This window comes from Triticum urartu, chromosome 6A (assembly GCF_056163025.1).
Source record: "Triticum urartu cultivar PI428250 chromosome 6A, HENAU_Tu73, whole genome shotgun sequence".
Taxonomy (NCBI): Eukaryota; Viridiplantae; Streptophyta; class Magnoliopsida; order Poales; family Poaceae; genus Triticum; species Triticum urartu.
In genome coordinates, this window is record NC_141878.1 from 82,362,722 (window position 1) to 82,383,072 (window position 20,351).

General features: G+C 43.8%; 1 protein-coding gene and 1 long non-coding RNA gene across 2 annotated transcripts; one reads left to right on the plus strand and one right to left on the minus strand.

Annotated features, from left to right (window-relative positions):
- Positions 1-3,561: 3,561 nt before the first annotated feature.
- Positions 3,562-10,575, minus strand: LOC147964097 (uncharacterized). Its single transcript, XR_015607382.1, has 9 exons — positions 10,077-10,575; positions 9,819-9,993; positions 9,546-9,717; positions 8,571-8,677; positions 7,117-7,303; positions 6,759-7,024; positions 6,481-6,647; positions 4,373-6,332; positions 3,562-4,001 (listed from the first exon to the last, which is right to left on the minus strand). It is a non-coding gene; the product is annotated as an uncharacterized LOC147964097 (long non-coding RNA).
- Positions 10,576-12,756: 2,181 nt separating this feature from the next.
- LOC147964098 (serine/threonine-protein phosphatase 7 long form homolog) lies at positions 12,757-14,573 on the plus strand. The gene is made up of 6 exons (XM_087531117.1): positions 12,757-13,021; positions 13,097-13,350; positions 13,428-13,633; positions 13,717-14,029; positions 14,118-14,216; positions 14,300-14,573. The coding sequence occupies exons 1-6, from the start codon at positions 12,781-12,783 to the stop codon at positions 14,555-14,557; spliced, it is 1,371 nt and encodes a 456-aa protein (XP_087387243.1). The 5' UTR covers positions 12,757-12,780; the 3' UTR covers positions 14,558-14,573.
- The last annotated feature ends 5,778 nt before the right edge of the window (positions 14,574-20,351 follow it).

Genomic DNA, 20,351 nt, shown 5'->3' on the forward strand with positions numbered 1-20,351 from the left:
TATGGAAGATGAGGCAACTAAATTGAACTACAGTACGTGTTACATCAGTAACTAGTGGAGTCAACAAATTAATTAGTAGCTCAAACAGGATTAGCTATGATTATTACAGAAAGGAAGATTGTCATATATTGAACTGATGTAAGACCAAAGTAAGGGAAAATATGAAGGAGAACCTGGGTACCAGCACACACCCTATATGCAAAAAAAAAATAGTAATTCAAAAAAAGTTCAAAAAATTCCAAATCTTTTTTGGTATTAAACATGATCAAGTATTGTAGTCGTATAAAAAAGATTCGTCAGAGAATGACTTTCGTTGCATCCTGGGTCAAAGATTCGGCAAAAAACACTATATACAAGTACTATACACGCTATATTGTCGTCATAAACTTGTCTTCTTTGCCGTGAAGTCAATATGAATCATTTCTTGTCCAAACCTTTTATACGAGTACAATACCTGATCATGTTTGATTCCAAAAAAGATTTGGAATTATTTGAACTTTTTTTGAATTACTAAATTTTTTTCCGCATATAGGGTGCACGGGTACCCGAGAGCACCAAGTCCGCGTCCGTATACCACTATACTCCTCTACTCCAAGTAACAATATTGTTTTGTCAACTACTCATTTAATTGGCAGATCACATCCCACTTTAGAGTGGTCATAGTGGGGAGTAATTTAGAGGGTGCTTGGATACATTTTAGTCTCATGACTAAAAGTAGTGAGACTAAAACTTGCTAGCCTCACCCATGCTTGAATCCAAATACTAAAGAGACTAAAATCAAGTTAATGAGCATTTATTATCCTCCAAACCCTCCAATCCAGAACTCGCATGTGTTAAAGGAGAGGAGTTAAATGAGGAGAGAGAGGATTAATCCACATTTTAGTAGGGGTACCCCTGACTAAAAAAATTTAGTCTCAAGACTAGTTTTAGCCCCGCTTTAGTCAGGGGTGCTTGGAACTTTAGCCTCTTAAAGAGACTATTTTTAGTCAGACTAAAAATAATCTCTTTAAGAGGGTGCTTGGATCCAAGGGACTTATTTTAGTCTGATAAAAATAGTCTCTTTAGAGGCTAAAGTTCCAAGCACCCCTGACTAAAGAGGGGCTAAAACTAGTCTTGGGACTAAAATTTTTTAGTCAGGGGTACCCCTACTAAAATGTGGATTAGTCCTCTATCTCCTCATTTAACTTCTCTCCTTTAACACAGGCGAGTTTTGGATTGGAGGGTTTGGAGGATAATAAACGCTCATTAACTTGATTTTAGTCTCTTTAGTATTTGGATCCAAGCATGGATGAGGCTAGCAAGTTTTAGTCCCACTACTTTTAGACATGGGACTAAAACGTATCCAAGCACCCTCTAAAATAAGTCCCTTGGATCCAAGCACCCTCTTAGACTAGTAATATGCATGCATGTGTTACTAGTTCCTCTATAGTGCAAAAGAATATAAAGGTATTGTCATAGATGGTCACATTTAGTGTCTTGTAGACTCATTTTCTCTTAGGGTGCGTATGTGATGGTATAATAAAAAAACAATGTCATCTAACTCAAAGCATAAAAATCGCCACCCACAAGAACATTTCCAATGCCCAAATACCAAATGACCACATTTCCGTAGAAAATAAATAAGAAGAGGTGGATCAACACCATCTGTATATTCTATAATACTGTTATCACCTTGTGTCAGAAGTTTAATTTTTTAAGCACATGCTCTGGGGAAAAGCAAAATGAAGGCATGTGGAAAAACCAAAGAAGAGCAATCTTTCTCTTAGATTGTGCAATTCACATGGAGTAGCAAGCGAGGAAATCAAACGGACATCTATATGAAAAGCAGCCAAACCTGTAATACCTTATGTTACTGAATGCACAATAAAACCCTATGAATTGTTCCAATAAATGGTGAATTTATCTCCTACAAATAGAGAACTAAATGCATCTATTCAATGAAAAAAAATGCATCCTGCAAGGGTACATCGTAGATCATACAGAAGATAATTGACTGATAGATGTAACAGTACATCTTGTAACCTTGATTTTAACCTGCAAGGGTACATCTTGTGCGGTCTTTGATATACCTCCATTTCACCTTGATTTCACCATGGTGATTAGCCCCTCAATCAAGTCTACTGATAGATATTTACCAACACTGAGAAGAGAATTGACTGGTTGCATATATAATACAGTAAATTCTCAACAAATCTTTTTGATTGAGGCATTAAGTATGATGTGCATGGAATACCAAGCACTGCATTGAACACCCAAGTTTGCACAGAACCCCTACAGCCAAATTGAGAAACAAACCTTCAACAGTCCAGTACTTCTTGGAAGATAATTGACTGATCGATGCAAGAGTACATCCTGTAACCTTGATTTTAACCTGCAAGGGTACATCTTGTGCAGTCTTTGATGTACCTCCATTTAACCTTGATTTTACCACGGCGATTAGTCCCTCGATCAAGTCTAGTGATAGATATTTACCAACACCGAAGTGAATTGACTGGTTGCACAATACAGTAAATTCTCAACTAATCTTAAACTGGTCCCTCAATCAGAAAATGCAATGCTGAAGGGGAGAAAAGGAGAACTATCCAAATGCCTCACCAAGCATGACACATCCAATCCCTAAACATGCCGCCGGCACACCGCGTTAGTCACGGAAGACAGGCGCAAATACGCACCCGCAGAGAGAAGGAAGAGCAGGATGTGCACGCATCCACCAAGCCAGCGGGCCACCGGGATGAAGCTGCCACGCCCCAAGGCACAGACGTAGCGGCAGCACACCTCCAGACGCAGCAGCCGCCACCAGAAACCTGGACCGCAGACGGCTTGACCAAATCGCCTCCCCTCTCGCCATGAGGCAGGGCGGCAAGCTGACCGGGAGCGCCGCGAGGGAGGTGCGGGCCAGGGTCGTCAGGGTCACCGACGACGTGAGGCGGGGCAGGTGGCGGCGCGGGCAAGGTGTGAGGGCGTGGGTGGCGGCGACCCCAGTCGGTCGGGCAGGCGGCGGTGCGGGTGGCGGGGGAAGGTATCAGGTACTCCCATCCTTGGGGTACTCCCGGTGCTTCAAGTTTAAAAAAACAATCAGAAATATTTCAAATTTTTCCGAAAAAAAGTGAATGTTTGCAAGGAATGTAATTACAACCCTTAAAATTTTCAGGTCCAAACTCGAAATGTACATCAAGAAACAAAAATGTGAAATCTGGCATGAATAGTGTAAGAAAAAGACAAAATCGACATTGACACTATTCACATCTGGATTTCACATTTTTGTTTCTCAATGTATATTTCGAGTTTGGACCTGAATTTTCTAGGGGATGTAGTCACATCCCTTGTGAACATTCCCGTTCTTTTTCAAAAAATTTGGAAATATTTAAGATTTGTTTTTGAACTTGGAGCACCGGAAGTACCCCATGGATGGGAGTACCAGATATCAGGTATTCCCATCCTTGGGGTACTCCCGGTACTTCAAGTTTTAAAAAACAATCAGAAATATTTCAAAATTTTCCGAAAAAAAGGTGAATGTTCGCAAGGAATGTAACTACAACCCCTAAAATTTTCAGGTCCAAACTCGAAATGTACATCAAGAAACAAAAATGTGAAATCTGGCATGAATAGTGTAAGAAAAAGACAAAATCAACATTGACACTATTCACATCTGGATTTCACAGTAGCAGGTGGATCACTAATCTTTTTTTTAGTCTAGGTTTTTTTTGAGGGGCTTTTTTTTAGTCTAGATGGATCACTAATCTTTTTATAGGTACCCTTCAAAAAAAATCTTTTTATAGGTAATAAAGGTGGATCACCAATCAAGTAATGATTGCTGTCTAGTCTGTGTTGGGCCTGTACTTCATGTGATATGTGTTGCCCAAATCTTGGAAGCCTTGCCCCACCACACGGCCCACGTCCCCAATCTCGCCTGCCAGTTTATATAAAAAAAAAAGTCCCGCCTGCCCGACTGGCGGTGCCGCCATCCGGGGAAAATATCTGGTACTCCCATCCATGGGGTACTCCCGGTGCTCCAAGTTAAAAAACAAATCTTAAATATTTTTAAAATTTTCGAAAAAGAATGGGAATGTTCACAAGGGATGTGACTACATCCCCTAGAAAATTTAGGTCCAAACTCGAAATATACATTGAGAAACAAAAATGTGAAATCCAGATGTAAATAGTGTCAATGTTGATTTTGTCTTTTTTCTTACACTATTCATGCCAGATTTCACATTTTTGTTTCTTGATGTACATTTCGAGTTTGGACCTGAAAATTTTAGGGGTTGTAGTTACATTCCTTGCGAACATTCACCTTTTTTTCGGAAAATTTTGAAATATTTCTAATTGTTTTTTTAAACTTGAAGCACCGGGAGTACCCCAAGGATGGGACCTTCCCTACTATAAGAAGCACGGGACACAGAAGCGGGCATCTACACCGTGGTGGCGGCAGGCATATATAGAAAGACATCATTCAACTGTAACGTCAACAGATCAAAAGTAGACGGACCCAACAGATCGCCTCGAATCAACAACAAACAAAAGGGGCAGAATGATATCCTTAAGATGGTCCACGTACGGTGCTCACACATGTAGAGCTACAACACGTACTAGAGTCTACCTAGTTGTCCATGCAAGCATCACGAAGAGTGTTTATGACGAATTCAGAAAACAATAATTTTCTAACTAGTTGCATACTTGCATCAGTAATCAAAAAATGGTGCCAACTAAGTAACAAATTAATTACTGTAGTTGCTAAAAGTGAGATTGGCTAAGATCAGTAGTAGTACATAAAAGGAATGTGGCCTAGTTGTGAGTCTCTTGTTTGCTCTGTCTAATGTGGAGCAGATTTATTTTGAAATCATTGGTGTTGAGCAAATTCTTTTTTACGTGTCAAAAACTAAATGAGCACCTGCACAAATTTAGTGACCCAAGGTGCATCTATCGGTGCATGATTCATCAATGGATCATCAAATCAAAATTAACCGACGTAAGACCAAACAGGAGCATCTTCAGTGTAGCAACTATAATATACTCCTACTAGTCCAGTTAACAACATTATTGTTTTTCCAACAGCTAGCATTCTACTTTAGCTTTGGGTGCCCGGATCTATATATCACGCATAGCAACCGTAACTTCATCAACAGATTAAAAAGTAGAGTGATCCAATAGATCGGTCTGGATGAACAGAAAGCAAGCAACCAAACGGCCAGAAAAGCTAGCTGATGCTGATCTTGTCTTACGCACGCCATGTACCATGGGCGCTGCCTGCAGAGCCACGGATGGAGGAACCGCGTCCATCTATCTGCCTCCGCGCGCGCGCGTGCTTCCTTGATGATCAGCGTCCTTGTCTGCCGCAAAAACAGCATCAGTAAATGGAACACCAGTCGATATGATCCATCTGGTAGTAATTAGCAAAGTAGCAGTAAACAGAATCGGGACACATGATAAGACCACCGCAACACCTGACCCATCTTCGATGAACTAAATAAATAAGATCCACAAAAGTAGAACCTAGCCGACGGCTGTGGCTAAGCGCAAAGGAAGAACACCATCAACGCGGCGAAAAACAACACATCGGTTTTGTAACCAGATCAAGGCCTGCCATGGAGCCGCGCAGAAGCGCGGTACGAACTGATCCGCTCGCTGCTGCACGGTTGAATTTCCGTTCGTTTCTGAAACTACTAGGTAGGAAGTGCGGCTTGCCGCACCCGGCAGCACCGCTGCCGGATACAAGTCATATTCAATCTGATAATGATAATACATTCATCGAAGCATTGCAAATATGAACAATATCATGATATTGGAGCGACACAGGTTCAATCCCTAACTTAATATTGTGAATAACTCTATTAGGATCCTACTTGATAACCCTATGAATAACATGCCAAAGAACCTAAGTAAACATATGTTATAACTTAATACTCCTTGACATGATGTATAAACCTGTCACAATTATACAATTTAGCCAACGGAAGTATTTGCATCAAGTATGACCTTTGTAAATACTCATTAGCGTAAGTAGAAATCAGAGTAATCACTGGAAATCACGAGTATAATGTAGCAATATTATATCAAAAGCCCAACATTGATATAAATATGTTCAGTACATAGAAACTGGTCCAAGCAACAACAAAAGGTAGTGAAATAAGGTGTGCCAAAAGCAAGGCAACAACTTCAGGCCAAAAGCAAGCCAAGACAATCCATCACAATTAAACAAAAATAATAATTGGTCCGCAACATGGATCGAGCCACGATCACAACGAGCGGAATCACAAGTAAGAATAAACAGCAGAAGTACGTGCCCATGGGTGCAAGAGCGACCTGTCCGGCGTCACCGCTGCTTGCGTGGTCTGGAGAAGTTAATGAAAAACATTAGGTCAGATGCTATCTTTAGATGGTCATCAAATAATAATTAATCCAGAACAGTAAATAGATGTCGGTGGATCCTAATTCTACAATTTGTACTAAAAATACGAACAATGGCTAGCAAAGTTGTACCATACTGAGGTAATGAGGTAGCAGGAGAGTATGATTAATTCAGAGCAGTATGAATGAAATAAGCCCTCAAGACAATCATTAGTACAGAGCAATCTAAGACCGCCTTTTTACGATGCTAGATGGAAGATACACAATATCTTCCACAGGAAGAAAACTTGTCATGCAACCTGCGCATGGAGAGAAAGAGGACAGAATTAGCAAGTCATTTCATTAAGCACCAAGGAGAGGAAGAAACTGCGATGGCTGATGTACTAAATGAGAGCTAATTATGTTCGTACAAAGAGAACTGTTCAAGCCATTTGTTTGCTTCTTAACTACTGGATGAAAAGAATTCCATCAAGAAGCAGAAATAGATTTCCCCAAACAGGGGCACCAACTTGAAGATCTGAGGAACATCAACCACATTTCCACGGGAGAAGGGAGAGGCGAATGGCAGCGCAGCTGTGTCAAATTGACCTTCCTTGCTATATGCAACTGAAACATTACATTTCCTGGTGTGACAGACGTACTTTATCAGCAGTCACGGCACCTCACCCTTGGATTACTACAGCAACAGGAGCAAATCAGCAAAAGGCGGATAACCAAGAAAACCCGCACAAGAATTAATATCGACAACGACTATAATGAGTAGCTCACAGATTGTTCTTGACTCCCCGATTTCGGATATACATGTGCATTGATCTTGGGGGAAGTCTTCCCGTGGTACAATGATATGCTCGATAAATAGAGAAGTTCAGTTTAGTTCTCCAGTACGAGCTAGTTTACCCCCTTTTTTCTTTGCTCTTACATCTCCACCTTTGCAAGTATAGCACCTGCAGTTTCACTGTATTGAAAAAATTAATTTAATTCATCATAGAGAAATACTCAAAATAGCATCTTAACTGAACATATATGCAATCCTCATTTGACATGAGCAATAATATATATATATATAGCAAGTTTTAGCATCCTGGTTTGTTAATTAGTGAGCCACTAATTAATTCAACCAACTGAAAAGGAGATACACATCATTACTGATAGCTATAGAACACTAAAGCAACCGTTATTTGCACTGCTCTCCTCATGGCACACAATCTGCTTGTGTTTGCTTGTCAACACGTTTAATATCAACTATAAATTCATTGGGTTTGCTTCATATATCACAATGAATAATGCACTACTATAGTGAGCAAATTGTTCTGTGCGGAATAAATAGGAAAAGATAATTTCCAACAGAAGAAACAGGATAGCCCTAAAAAGCTTTGCAATATCACATCACATACTCTTTCTATAGGCACAAATCTGAAATACTATCGCAAATTATTCCTTTGTCAAAATAAACCAGATAAATAAGAGACAAAGGGGAAGCAAGGCTTGATTACATATCCTCCAAGCTCCTCCATATTTGAACTCCATTTTTATGATACAGCCCTAGAGGATCCGATGGTAGTTTGGATCATTTTTATGATACGTAAAAACATGTACATTACACCCTTATAACTTGCCCCTGGTTTCTGAAGAATTATATATATATATGTATGAAGAGGAAACAAATCTGTCTCCCCACCAGCACTTCGCATGGATATTTTGCTGTAAAATAGGCAACAAAATGCCTGACCACCTCATCCAAACAGAAAGGAAATCATTTCATTTATAAACCTTTGCGGAAAAAATAGTTACAAAAAATATGGCAACACAAGCATTGCACAACACATAATGAAGCAAAAATTTCTTAGTGGAGCTAGACAATATCAAATGTAACCTTTCATCTCAACCATATGTGAATACTGATGGAAGATGTATTCGTTGGCACATGCAGAATGAGACACCAACAGAGCAGTAGAACAAAAGGAGCAGTACAACATAAGGGGGTGGAGCAACAGGAGAAAAGGAAGAAGAGACTCAAATTAAAGATAGATAGCTAATTATATTTGCACACCGCATCCAAAAATGTAATCTGGTTGCACATAAAAATCAAACTGAAATAATGGCGGGACGAAAGGAAAAAACAAGAAGTAAAATCATAGTAGGAGCATCAGTTTCATATCCTAATCCACAGGCGCATCAGGCATAACCAATCTGTGCCATAGAGTGAGGTAACGAAAACTCACCGGCTAACATCACCAAAAGGAGGAGCTTAGGGGGGCCTTGGAACTACCTGCCAGTGCCAGGGAAGTCCAGGAGTAGTCTGATCGGCGTCGTCATCTGGCCTTTTACACTGCAAGACATGGTCACTTCTTTCTGAGCCACTGCAAGATAAGGGAATCGTGCCTAGACTTGCATACCCAGTAATTCGTAAAAAGGCAAATTGCTCGCTGCTACCAATTATATATGAAAAGGCAGGACCAATTATCTGTGTTGTATTGTGCTACGAAGCACTGACCAGAGATGTTGATTATTTATAATTCACTGGGGATCATCCTATAAAGGTCCCTAAGCATCTCAAATGTTTGCAAATAATTAGAGAGAAACTGTCTCAAGCTTACTACAGGGGTAATATTTTCCTCTATCATTTATTTTCTTGAATGACCCCTATACCTAATCGGCTAACAAAACATGCAGATGACCAATAATGAATCATGTAAGCAATAGTTTTAGTGGACCATCCACCTTAAATAACTAACATCAACCATTCTGTGCTATATGTTGAATCCTACACCAAGTGTTGTAGCGTATTTCTTGCTTAATTCATTTCTAGTTCTCAACCAAAATTATCTCCATAATCTTCAATCTAAATACTTCAAAGCCGTCGATCAGTTTCATGCAGGATTTCCTTTCTCTAGCCGTCAGAGGGACTGAACCAATGCAAAACGGAAATTCGCAATCCTTACTGAAAGTATGATAAATCAACCCAAAGAAGTATTTATCTAGGAAGGCATAGAAGGCATTGTTCATAGAATAGACATTAAACTAATTCAACTACGACCCAGTATACGCACAACTCGCTCTGTGTGGCGACATATTAATTTAGCAAGCATAGGAAATAATATTTCAGTAGTCCAACAATAAATGGATCACAAAAGAAAAGGATGTTTGACTCGAACTAAAAAGAGCAGGCACATGCATACTTCCAGTCTGTTGCCTACCATTTTAGTAATCATGAAAATGAGAAACTCTGGAGAGGAGAACAATTTATACTCATGGTATAATTCAAAAACAAAGAATTCGTCCTCCTTTGAGCTGCCTTCGTCTCCCGGTGACCTCCTCTTTGTCCCTCCCGAGCTGCTGCACACACCCACCCACACACGGACATACCTACTGCAGAGGCCAACAATAAAAACATGAGAACTCTTTTACCAAAAACAAACAGTAAATTGCTACTTGCTCTATGGTCTGTAGGTGTAGCGACTTGTTCATACCTACTGCAGGCGAGCACGCATAGCCGCTGCCATCCACGTCAGATCGCTGGTCAAGTTACTCGGAATCGCTCGTATTTGTCTACACCACGAAGTAGATGGGGACGGAGGCGGCACAAATTTTTCTTCCTCTTCCTCCAGTCTCATTTTCTGCATCCATCTCTCTATCTCGTGCTAGCTGCAGGAGTTAGGAAACAAATGGACGCCGTGGTCAGATTAGGGGTGGCTGGGAGAGCAGATCGAACAGAGAGAGAGAGGAACCTGGACGCAAAGGAGAGATGAGGGCTGTAGTTTGAGGACCCAAAGCTTCGACCGTCCCGAGGACATCCGACATTCCAGCGGCTGCTCCCCGGTGACGAACGGATCCGAGAGCCGGAGAGGAAAAGGGCGGCTGCTCCCCGCTGACGAATGGATCTGAGAGCCGAAGAGGAAAAGGGTAATCGGCGGCACGAGCGGCGGAGGGAGGCGCGGGACAGGAAGAGGCGACGGCGGCAGAGGGAGGCGCGGGACAGGAAGAGGCGACATCGGCAGAGGGAGGCGCGGGAAGAGCAGCGCCAGCTTCCTCTCCTCCCGAGGACGTGAAGCTCGACGGGGAAGCGCCGACGCGAGCGGCGGAGGGAGGCGCGGGACAAGAAGAGGCGGCGGCAGCGGCGGCGGCAGAGGGAGGCGCGGGATCGGCGGCGGCTGTAGCGGGAGAGAGATGCCAATGAGAGGAAAGGACAAACCCTAGCATCTCTCGTCCCACCTGATTGGCGATTGAGCAACGAACAGGTTTAAGCCACATGGCATGGACTATGCGAAATTCCTCTTCTGCCCTCGGCGGGCCTCTAAATTTACAGGCGGTGGCAGACACGCAGTGCTCAACTCGATCGAACGGCAGGTGCAGTGCTCAACTCGATCGGACGGCCAGGATCGCTCCACCCGGAGATCCGACGGACAAGATCATTTTGGAAACGCAATCCAACGGCCCAGAATCCAAACGCACGGGAGAGCTCCATTTTGTTTCAGACTCTAACAAGGGGATGCAATATGCAGTGCAGTGCCAGCGCTGCCATGTGCGTCCCGGGGCGGAAGGAAGACGGTGGTGGGCCACCCCGGTCAGCGAGTCACCAAAGGCGCAGGCACGCGCGCGGCCGCGGCGCAGCTACTCTATCCCACGCGAAAACGAGTTGGGCACGGCGAAAAGTAACCAACCAACCTAACTGCAGTGGACAAAATTACTGTTCTGATCTATAGGGCTAACAAAATTCCGATTTGACCTTGTTTCAAAAGAAATTTCGTTTCTGACCTTTTTTGGTGACGCCAAGGTCCCTGACGTCTGGGTTACGAAGCAGACGCCAGGGTCCCCGGCGTCTGGCCCCTGGCCCGCACTGCCCGCCTGCCCGTTGACCTGCTGACGTGGCAAAGGGACCAGACGCCAGGGACCCTGGCGTCTGGCCCTGGTAAGTGGATAACGGCGCGGGCCAGCCCACCCATCCCCATCTCATCTTCTCCTGGCGGCGCCTCACGAACAGAGAGGGGCTCTGTTCGTCGCCCCTTCTCTCCCTCCCACCACCACCACCCTTGATCTACTCTATTAACCGCTCAAACTCGCAGATCTGACCCCCCCCCCCAAGCTTCTTTGAGGTATTCTCCCCCATTCCCTCCAATTTGTTTTTGTTTTCCCCTCTCTTGTTGGATGCATTATTCAACACTAGGTGATGTTAGATGAGTAGATGGTTTCTTTGTTTTAGGAAATTGTTTGTAGTTGATAGATGATTTGGTAGGCAGTAGATGATGTGTAGTTGAACATGTAGGTAAAATCAATTCCGTTTTGTGTATATGTTGTCCATAGGATTTTTTTTTGAATTAAGAGGGGTGATGAATATATGATTTGTATATGTAAAATAGACTTTGGCATACTATATTTGGTTTGATAGATGATGTGTGTATGTGTAGATAATCCTATTGTTGGCATACTATATTTGCAAAAGATATGGTGAAATTTGGTACTCTAGATGATATGTATTTGCATATGTGACATCATATTATTTGACAAATTTATTTGATTGAGATGATGTTGGTATGTTTGAGAATAATTATGTGTGCATATGAAGAAGATAAAAATGTGAAGTGGTATGACAATATAGTTGAATATATAGATGGCAAATTTTTTTATGCAAAAGAGATGATGAAATTTGATTATTGTGTGTGACATGATTTGTTCAATAGAATGGCGGATGATGATTATGAAATTTATTTGATGGTGAAATTTGGTACTCTAGATGATATGTGTGCATATGTAGAAGAAAGAAATGATGTGGTTATGTTTGAGAAGAATGGTGTTTTCATATGGCATAAACTTGGAGAAGGAAATTGTTTGATATTGTTCATGTATTCATAGATGTTTGTGATTTGTTTTGTAGGATGGCGGATGGTGATGGTCCTTGGTATGACGGATTAATCGATGAGTGGGATAAGGAGCATCGTGCTCGTGCCATTGAGAATGGACATGTAAGAAGCAAGACTGGGTCAATTTTCATTGTTTCTCATTTGTGTTCTTGTATTGATTATTAAAACATCACTTTATTTGCAGCAAGTAGTTGCTATGCGCATGAGGGGTCATTCCGCTGATGACTTTGATTACGACCCGCTGTATGAGGCTTACATTCGGAGATTGGGTCTTCTCCCATTCGTGTTGCAGTTTAAGCGACGCGCTCCGCCAGTGAACCACGCGGCGCTGACCGCACTTGTGGATCGTTGGAGGCCGGAGACTCACTCGTTCCACCTTCCATGTGGGGAGATGACGATGACCCTACAGGACATGGCTATGATAAGCGGCCTTCCTATCAACGGACAAGATGTTACCGGTCGTGTCAGCGTGGGTAATTGGCGAGAACGGACTGCCGATTTAATTGGCGTTCAGCCCGAGGGCCCTCAGGAAGGCAAGGCCGATACCGCGAAAGTGAGGCATTCTTGGCTAAAAATGGTCAGAGGAAACACCAATCCGTGCCCTCAGGATGCCAATGACGTGGTTGTGCAGCAGTACGCGCGGGCCTATCTTTGGTATGTACTAACCAAGGTAGTCTTCTCAGATGCAACCGGGAACTCAGCCCTCTGGATGTTCTTGGAGCTACTCAATAACTGGGATACCCAGTATAGCTGGGGTTCGGCCGCACTAGCATATTTGTATCGTCAGGTAAGAGATATTTGCGACCATTTATCTTGCATTTGTCATGCGCCTCCATATCTAACATGTTTGTTTGATTGCAGCTTGACTTGGCGTGTCGGAAGGAAGGGAGATACATCCTCATTGTCTGGGTTTGTTTGGAGCCTATCCGTGTGGATGTGGGAGCGGATCCCGGTTGGACGACCCGAATTCAAGAACCCCCTCATGGCAAACCCATGGGGTAATCATGACGGGTTGCATGATGATGATCCATATCGGCGCCCTACGCTTGCTTACTATTGGGAACAAGTGACAGTCTACACAGGAAGCTCGCATGTGCGATACAAGTGCTATATGAACGAGCTGGACACCTTGACTGCTGAGCAGGTTTTGAGAAGTTCGATGAGATAAAATTTAGTCAAGAATGAAACTTGTAGCTAACAATGTATCTCTTTGTTTTGCAGGTATATTGGTTGCCTTATGTGGAAGATCGTGACTTTGATCTTAATGAGATGTGCACGCGTGATAGCCATCTTTGGCGGGCGAGGTGCCCAATGATATGCTTCTTCGCAGTCGAGTGGCACTTTGTAGACCGTGTGGCAAGACAATTTGGAAGAAGACAAGGTATTCCAATTGAGGAGAGCAAGGAGGAAATGCTATCTCTGCATCGGTGAGCAAGCATGCCTTGAGTATGTAGTAGAGTATTGAATAAGTCAATGTTTGCTAATGCTTTGTTCCGTGCATCATTTGTAGGTTCGATCGAAGGAACAATCAGGATATATCGGATTGGGCAAACAAACACCGTGCATGGATAGAATTTTGGAATCAAAGAGACACACTAGTGCAATCAGAGAATAGACCTCACAATCAGTCAGCATATCAGAAGTATCAAGTGTGGTATGCGGATCGTTACCGGTTAAAGCTAAAGCCTGGTTGGACTCACGAGGAGTGGTCGGAGTTGGTGTCTGAAGACCCGGAGACTGCAGAAGGTTATCATACCTTCAACACGGCTGTGAGAGACACTAGAGGGGCTCACGTTGACTATGCACCGATGCATGATGAAATGGTAGTCTGTTTGACCTATTCTAACAAACTTGCATGCATCATGTTGTCTTCTTTCAAATACATAAGTTTGGTTTGTTCATGAATTGCAGGGCAGATCGTTGCTTCTGTGCGTCAACGATGCCAATGTTGCACTGAGTCATCCACCTGGTGGTGTATTATCTGAGAGGACTCTTAGGAGCACGATGGAGGTGTGATCAATATATTATAAAAGTTTCTTTTCGCGGATTATTTATTTGTATCTCATATCATAGCATATTTTTTGTTGTTGCAGAAGTTCAAGAAGCGGTTCCATAAGATGGCAGCAATGCTTTCTTGCCATGGTGCTCAGTCCAGTGACGTGTATGCACCTGGTACCCGCGCCAGAGCTAATAGACGGCGTTATATCCAGAACGATGAGGACATGGAGGAGGAGGTCCATGAAGAGGAGCCATCACATCAAGAGGAGACAACACAAGATGAGGAGCATGAGTATGATGCAACACATCAAGAGGATCATGAGTATGATGTTGATGCTCCACAACCATCATAGGTTACACAACCGACACAAGGCAATGCTCGCTCTAGGAAAGGCAAAGCCATAGCTAAGACACCAGGCAAGAAAGGTAGAAAGAAGACATGGAATACACAATTCCATAGTCCGGAGTATCCTCATCAGCTTATCCCAACAGGAATGCAAAGATATAAGGCCAACATTGAGGTGGAGGAGGAGGCATACAACGAGGAGGAGGAGGAGGAGGCTAGCGAAGAGGAGGAGCCTACACTTGCAACCATTGTGAAGAGAGGAAGGAGGAAGTGAGCTTCTTGTTTGGAAGTGCATGAACTAGGTGGCGTTTGTATGCATGAACTTGGTGTCGTGCTAAAAACTTCTTAGGTTGTCTTGAATTTGGTGTCTTATGTATGCACTTGGTACCATATGTATGCACTTGGTGTCTTATGTATGCTTGAATTTGTCGTGATGAAAAATCTATAAACTTGTCGTTTGTATGCTTACATTTGTCGTGGTGAAAGTTGTGTGAAATGTGCTATCTTCTGTGTTGTATGAACCTATCATATGAATATATATGTGCTATCTTCTTGTGTCAAACAGCAAGTTCAAAATAATCTACAGGGTCCCAGACGCCAGGGTCCTTGGCGTCTGGTTTCAAGTCAGGGGACCAGACGCCACAGTCTCTGGCGTCTGGGGGTCGACTGGAAGCAAAAGCAGAGTCCTGGACAGCAGAAACAGGGCACCCAGACGCCAGGGTCCTTGGCGTCTGGCCCTGGTGTAGTACTTTTTTCATTTTGTTCATATTTCGTTCTAGCACCCAAACACCTGTAGTATGGAATGACATAGATATTTTGTTCTAGCAAACACCTATAGTATCGAATGACAAACATTAGTGTTCACATAATAGCAAATGACAAGCATAGTTATCACACAATCTCAAATTACACAAATAGTCTCGAATGAGAAGTTCATCACATAATCTCAAATTACACAAATAGTCTCGAATGACATAAGTAGTTCATGACCACGATGGTCCACGATAGTTGAAACGACATGAACATCACATATAACTCGGTTTCCTGTAGCAATGCAAGTCAACAACCCTTTTCCATTTCCATTCTTGCAGCATTTCTTGAATCTTGTCATCATCAATTATGTCAACCAATTTTCTTTCTCCGGGGCCATCTGACTGCTTCCTGCTGACGTAGTACACAAAATCCTCTTCCTTCAACCCTTGCTTCAACATGAATTTAGTCTTCAACCAATCAAAAGTGAGGTCCACTTCACTAACTTGCACAACACATGGAGAAAAGCCTTGGACATGAACAACAGGGCTAAGCACCCACTGAGTACCATTAGCCATCTACAACACACAAATCTCTTAGTACCTAACCTATGATACATTAAACCACGAGGAAAACAAACAAACTAGGGTTTACACAAAACTATGATACTGGAGATCCTGAAATCAACCAATAAGTGGGGGTGTAGTTGATTTACCTTCTAGTTTCGAAATCCTGAAGATCCAACGGTGAAACCGGACCGATTCGTGAGAGATTTGAGGGGGGTTATGGTACTGGATGAGAGTGAGTGGACGAGAGGGCTAGAGGTGAGAGTGAGTGGAGATGAAAGGAATGACAGGGGTAGAGGTGGGGTGGAGATGAATGGATGAGAGGGGTAGAGGTGGGCCCAAAGAATCTTATCCACACGATATTTGCTCTCTAGATAGGATAAGGACCTAGACGCCAGGGTCTTTGGCGTCTGGCTATGCACACTTGCAAAATGCTCTCTGGATCGGGCATCAGACAGATCAGACAGGTGTCTGTTTACCTGCGCGAGCAAAACGATCCAGACGCCAGGGACCCTGGCGTCTGGGTGTGCACTTATGCAAACTGGAAGAAAGCTCTCTGGTGTCTGTTTACCTGTGCGAGCAAAACGATCCAGACGCCAGGGTCCCTGGCGTCTGGGTCCCTATCCAGAGAGCTTTCTTCCAGTTTGCATAAGTGCACACCCAGACGCCAGGGACCCTGGCGTCTGGTTGTGCACATTTGCAAACTGGGAAAAAGCTCTTTGGATAGGGACCCAGACGCCAGGAACCCTGGCGTCTGGGTGTGCACATTTGCAAACTAGGCAAAGTGCTCTCTTTTAAACTTGTTGCACACATTTTTAAACATTGGAAATCAAACAAAAATATGAACAAAGCATAGTTTGCACATAAGTAGTTCATGACCACACAAGGTCTCGAATAACAAGTTCACACACGATGTCTCGAATGACATAAGTAGTTCATGACCACACAAGGTCTCGAATAACAAGTTCATACATTAAACAAAGTCTCGACAGTTCATCATCGACGCCGGTGCCTTTCCATTTGTCTATTGAGTAGTACGGGGCCACTTTCCCTTCTTGTCACGTGCCTCGTCCTCCTCTCGTGCATCGTGAGCCCTTGCAAGTTTTCTTGCCCTCTCTTCTTGACGAGCCTCCTTCTCTTTGCGTGCCCTCTCTTATTCACGCTTCTTGCGCTCACGAGCCTCCTTCTCACGACGCTCCCGCTCCAATCCCCGTGCATAGGACTCCTCGAATAGGCGCTGCCTCCGTAACCAATCTCGACGTTGGTCCTCTTGGACATCTTTTGGTACCTCGTGATCTATCCAAGTGAAGTACTTGCAAAGTGGAGGAGGGGACTACATATAAACCATGATTTTGTTAGACATATGAGTGACAACTTGTTGATGTTTTTTGTATGTACACCTAACATACCGGTGGTATGTCATATGCGTTAGTTGGCCTTCGACGATCATGTGCATAGTTGGGACACACGAAAAACCTTCTACCTTCTGTCCATGACTTGTTGCGGTCAGTGGACACCTTCAGCTTGCAAACATCACCACACCAACATGGTGGTGTGGGCACATCCTTCTCCTTCTCCTTGTCCAAACTGGCCTCCATCCATGTCTTCGGCATGTCCTCTTGGTCCGCGCACGCCGGCCTCGTCCTGGAACCGGATGAAGCCATGCCTAGAAAAAGAACAATTGTTAGCACAAGACATAAAGAGAGTAAATGCGTAAATACAGTAAATGAATAAATGCTAGAAATTGTATGAACAAATAATATACCATTATTATTAGATCAACCATCTGGATTAAGCAAATAACCGAAGGCCGATCCATTATCAACCATTCCTCTACGACCACCACCACCTCTAGCACTTGTGCTTCCTCTCCGACCACCACCACCTCTAGCACTTGTGCCTGCTCGACCACCACCTCTAGCACTTGTGCTAGCTCGACCACCACCTCTAGCACTTGTGCTAGCTCGACCACCACCTCTAGCACTTGTGCTAGCTCGACCACCACCTCTAGCACTTGTACTCCCTCTACGAACACTAGCACCTCTAGCACTTGTGCTCCCTCTACGACCACCACTACCACCTCTGACACTTGTGCTTCCTCGACCACCACCACCGTCACCTCTTCCACCTCGTTCACCATCGGTGCCGCCTCCACGACTTGTTTTTCCTTTTTTGGTTTTCTTATTCTTGCATGTCCGCTCATTGTGTCCCCCTTCACCGCACACCCCACAGTTGATAATGTCAGGAGCCTCCATGAAATGACCGCTACCAAATTGTTTCATGCCAGTGTATCCAGCCAGGTCATCCATATCACCCCTGAACCTCTTAGTTCTCCTTCTACCCTTCGTCTCCACCTTCAGAAGAGGGTCTGGCCTAATATGAGGGCCATGGTACTCAGGCCACTGTGATTGGTCCAAGAAAGGGTGAAATCTTGGCGCCCATGTCAACCTAGTAGCTTCCACATGGAACTCTTGCATCCTCACGGTTTTTCCATCATTAACATGTATGTTTCTCGCCTTCGCCGCCGTTATCAAATGTGAGCATGGTCAATGATACTTACTAGGCCTCTCGCACTGGCACCACCGAGTCTTCAGTTTCACCTCAAATGCAGCACCACCATATTGTCTACCGTCTCGTGTTGTGCCACCTGGCTCATCAATTTGATAGATCATTTCAAGTCTATCGAATATGATAACTTGTTGCCGTGAAGACTTGCTTGCTTGTAACTGCAACCATTCATCAACCTTTTCCGGATAATCCTTTTTTTCACCTATCCATTTTGCAGTCTCTTCAGAATGCCTCTGAAAGTACTCATTAAGCTTGAAGAAGGTGTACTCCACTATTGCAGTCACCGGCAATGCACGAGCACCCTTCAACACATTGTTGAAACATTCTATGAGATTGCTCGTCATGTCGCCATATCGCCAACCACCATCGTCATGAGCGCGTGCCCACTTGTGCTTCTCGCTTAAATTCCTAGTTAAGAACTCTCTTCCACCTTCGTTCACCGCTGCAAAGAGTTTGTTGTACCGAGTATCGAAACCTTGGGTGGTGAAGGCCACACATACATGGGTAAGGTCTTTGCTGAGCTCCTTGCTCTTACATGCCCGTTAAAAGTTGGCCACGAAATGCCTCATGCACCATCTGTGGTGAAGCTTTGGAAATCCTGGAATAACAATGTCCATTGCCTTGAGTATGCCATGATGCCGGTCCGATATGATGCATACCTCCCTAGCCCCAATCACGTTGTGCCTAACATGACCCATGAACCACTCCCATTTGTCTTGGTGCTCGGAAGGCACCAAAGTAAATGCACACGGCAACACGTTGTCGTTTGATGAGTGCGCCATTGCTACCATTAGTGTGCCCTTATATCTACCGGTCAAGAACGTGCCATCTATAGACAAGACCGGACAACAATGCTGAAACGCCTCCACACATTGTCCATAACTCCAGAAGGCACGGTGGAACACTCCCTCGTGATCCTCGACCACATGAAACATGCCCGGGTTCCTATGTGCAATCGCGGCCAACAACCTTGGGAGCTGGTTGTATGCTTCTTCATAACCACCATACAACATCCTAATAGCATTTGCCTTTGCCTTCCATGCCTTCCCATACTTGACTTCATAACCAAATTGTTTTTTCACCGTCCGCATGAGAAACCTCACTTTCACCGTGGGATCAAAGGCTATGTCTTTCATCCATTTGTATCCGAGATACTCAGATGTGAGTTGACGGTGTGTCTTTCTAAGTCGTTTCGATGGCGGTTTGCATCTATGAGTGGTATCACAACTTTTCAACACCCATTCTTCGATTTCTTTAAGCTTTCTTGCACGAACCTTCCATGTGCATTCCTTTTGCTCACACACCACGGTGTAACGCAACTTCATGTCCGAGTGCTCAACATAAATTGGCCTATGGTTTCGAATGGCATAGTCAGCCAACCAAAACTTCAGCATAGGCAAGCTCAGAAACTTCAATCCTTTCTTCAAATAAGCATTCTCGTCCTCATTCTCCACCCTTGGTTCTCCTGGATCCGGGCATGGTGTTGGCTCAATCGCCGTCATTCTCATTTCACCGTCAACAACAGCTTTATGGGCAAGGCTGAGATCTTTAAACAAGTGAGTTCTTTTTTGTAAGCCCGTCAGCTCAAAGTGGATTTGGTTCTCCTCCTTTGTGAATCCATCCTCGTCCAACTGTTCAACTGGACCCTCGTCATCCGAGTCATACGCATATTGACGCCTAAAAGGCAAGTCACGATCCATGTCCTTTTGCGCTATGTACGCATCCAAGTCACCAACATCATTACCATGAAACCCTTCCTCTTGCTCTTCGTCCTCATCATAAACATCTTCATCCTCTTGAATTACTTCGTCACTAGCAATCACCTCAACTTCATTTGCTTGGCTAGTTGGTGGTTGGCTAGAAGCATTGGGGGCATACAACTCAACCTCATTTGCTTTGATAGATGGTACACGGGGA